The 3447-nt window shown below is 39.0% G+C and overlaps 1 protein-coding gene across 1 annotated transcript in view; it reads left to right on the top strand.

The window, feature by feature from the left end:
• impg1 (interphotoreceptor matrix proteoglycan 1) overlaps positions 1-3447 on the top strand; it is a 53949-nt gene that overhangs the window by 30198 nt on the left and 20304 nt on the right. The window contains exons 11-12 of the mRNA XM_015385160.1: positions 1177-1781; positions 2124-2213. Of these exons, the coding sequence (XP_015240646.1) occupies positions 1177-1781; positions 2124-2213 (695 nt within the window). The remainder of the gene's footprint in view (positions 1-1176; positions 1782-2123; positions 2214-3447) is intronic.

Below are 3447 nucleotides of genomic sequence, written 5' to 3' on the forward strand. Positions count from 1 at the left end.
CTCCCAGAAACCCCCAATTCCCCATGCGCTGCACGGTGGCAGCCCACTGTTACCCAAAGGGTATTAGTTAAATGCAGAGAGTTAATTTCTCCATTATGAGATCAATTAAGTTCAATTTATTTCTATTTTTTAGGGGAGTGTTGGCCTTGTGGGTTAGAGCAGAGCGCTTGTGCTATGAGAGGGCTGCAAGCACCTGGTTCAATCCCCACAGCCCCAACTCTGGGTTCCTGAGCAACACCCTTAACCCCACATTGCTCCCCGGGCGCCATGGCAGCCCACTGCTCCCCAAGGGGACGGATTAAAGGCAGAGATAAATTGTAGGGGATTTAAGACATACTGAAAATTTTACCAGCTAGATAATAATAATAATAATGATAATAATAATAAAAATAACAAAAATAGTATAACAATATGCCTATTATTATCAGAGTAAGATATTGAGGCTGTAGAATGATAATCCCTATGGTCTAATGTAATTCCTTGGAAAGGTGGAGCGCACATCAGCTGATCTAAATAAAAGAACGATGCCATAAAGTCAAACAGCATAATAGGCTAGTATCCGTAAAATATATAAAGAAGTTAAATAAGTTATTGTACAATTTTTGATATCATAGGCCATCAAGTGATTAAAAAAAATAGAAAAACATTTAAGGCAACAAAAATACACTTGGCCACAGCTGGGACCGAACCCTCAACATTTTACACTGCAGAACACTCACTCTTTGGTCTACGCTATCAGCTCTCAACACGTTATACTCCTCCCAGTCTGTTCCTTGACCTATCTAATCCTGACTCATGGGACGCCAAAATGGACTCATACTGCCACCTAGTGGCTATAGTAGTCACATGTTTTTCACGCAATTCGTGAGTTAAGTGTCCATTTCCAACCAGGACCCACTGTAGGGCTTAGAATCCTGAGGTTGTGAGTTTGAAACAACTCTTTTTGGGGAGCAGTGGCAGCCCACTGCTGGATTAGTTAAATGCAGAGAGTTAATTTCTCCATTGTGAGATCAATTAAGTTTACATTATTTTAGATAATTTATTTTCTTTAGACTAAAATCCTAACAAGTACTAAAAAGAAAAATGTGATGGTTGTCACCTGTAATAAGGGACGCCCATGGCCTGACTATGGCCTATATATAAATGACATCCTTTGCTCTTATATTTCTTTACTAGATCTGGATCTGGTTCATGGGGACAGCACAGAGCATCCGAGAGGAACTTCAAGCTCCCAGCCTGTTGAAGATCCAATGGATGCTCCTCCTGAGGTTAACCTTGACCCACCACAACCTACAGCTCCCACAGCTCAGGAAGTAAATACCTCTGAGCCAGCTGTCCCAGCTTCCACCCCTTCATCTGGTGAGGACACCTTCCACGGCAGCGAAGCTGAATCAGATGAGAGGCCTTTGCCCTCCCCTGTGGATCGAGATGAAGCTGGTGAGGTCAGGTATGATCTGATTGGAGGGAATGGTGAAGTAACCCCGGCCAACGTAACGCTTCCTATAGATAATCCCAACGCCAAAGAGGCAGAGGGAGTAACAGACCCTCAGGAAGAGGAGAGCGGTAGTGGATTTGCCTCAGAGTCCGATGAAGGTCCGTATGGATCTACAGCCGCTCCTTCCATGAGACAAGCCAGCACACCTCTGATGACAGCTGTGGAGAAGAACAAAGAGTTGGTGGTTTTCTTTAGCTTGAGAGTCACTAACATGATGTTTACTGACGACCTGTTCAACAAGAGCTCCCCGGAGTATAAATCACTGGAGAATACCTTCCTTGAACTGGTAGGTACACCAGCTTTTATCTTGGATATTATTCTTCTGCATGTCTCATTGTCATACTTTATTTTTCAATAATGTGCTGTTTTTACAAAATGTTGCAATTGTCGTTGCACCATATTATTGGAGAGGGAAACTGGAACATCTGTTTGCTGCGGCTAATGGGACGCATAACCGGAGATATCTAATTTAATGGTGTATACTATTTTTGTAAAAAAAAAAAACCCTAGGCGATGCATGGCTTTGAAAATAGTCAAAAATCTGCAGTTTGCTGACTCTTTTGTTTCAGAGAAGTCACTGTCTCAGCCTACAAACATTTGTGGTATGAAATTGTTCTGTTTCACTTAGACACAGCACTTTGGGTCCACAAACCAGCCCAACCCTGGAGCTTCCAGTAAATCTGGGCCTGGGAGACAGACGACTTTAGCCTCCATACCGGTATATTTTTACATGATTATCTTTTCCATATTGGAACTTTCTCTCCGCCTTGTAAAGCGAGCACAACTTTTCACTTTGTTCACTAACAAACTTCCAGTATGCAGTAAAACCAAAAGCACCTGATCTTACTAACATTTGCACATTTCTAACTTTGCTTTCATCGTTGTATTACACTGTAGTTGCTTGCTATTCTTTTCTGCTGTTTGCCTTAATCTTTTGGGTAACAATGCAACTTTGCTTTTATTGAAGGTTATACAAAAATGTATATTTGATTAATATTCATTTCATATTGCTATTGTTCTGCTCTATCCTTGCATTACATTTCTGGTATTATTCTGAATACTACATGCTTTCATAACATGTGTTTATGTATTTATTTTATGAGTGTGATTTTTGTCTGATTTTAATGTAAGATTTGAGTGAATATGAGAGAAAACATTTAGGTAATGATATAAAGCCAAGCAGGGTAAATCCAATTTACAGAAATTGTACATATCTAAAAGTGTGCAACACTCATATTGTTGCTAAACTGCCTGAATTTCTGTTTTCCAAAGTATTGAACTTTTACATTTTTGTTTGTACCAGCGTTACTCTTCTGTTAGATTTGTTTTGCATTTTCAAAGCCGAAAGCACAAATAACCACTGTATCAGAGTAAAATAGTGTTACAGTTGTTCAATTACAGGCTCTTATTGTGTAAAACAACAGAAAATGCACCAAAAACAACTAGAATATAGATACAAAAGAAAGTAATTAAGAGGGCAAATAAGGACAAAACTGGGTTAGAGCTTTTCCCTTGTCATAAATTTCCACCTTGGTTGCATTTATGTATTTTTGTAAAAACTGTGACAATACAGATTTATGTTGAAATAAAAAAAGCTTTTAGGAAAGAGGTATTTGCTTTCTTTCTCAGCAAGTTTTTGGTTTGCTCGTGAAATGAGTCCATATTTTTGACCTCCAAACAAGCTGCTGATAAAAAAAATGCATAAAAATGCAGATAAGTAGTTAACATTATTTCAATCTGGGAAAAAATCAGAGAAAAGACAATTGGGAGAAATTTATTGATACAATTACTTTTTTGTTGGCGCTCAGACCTCGGCAGGAACCATAGCGCTTAAAGGCATACTATGCAACATTTTTTCAGTTAATTAAAGGAAAATTCCGGTTTTTAACACTTTTAGCCCATTTTCTGTAGTGTCCAGGATGAAATCGAATGATCGACACCAAAATTTTGAC

The sequence above is a fragment of the Cyprinodon variegatus genome, unplaced genomic scaffold (genome assembly GCF_000732505.1).
Source record: "Cyprinodon variegatus isolate N-32 unplaced genomic scaffold, C_variegatus-1.0 Scaffold332, whole genome shotgun sequence".
Classification (NCBI taxonomy): Eukaryota; Metazoa; Chordata; class Actinopteri; order Cyprinodontiformes; family Cyprinodontidae; genus Cyprinodon; species Cyprinodon variegatus.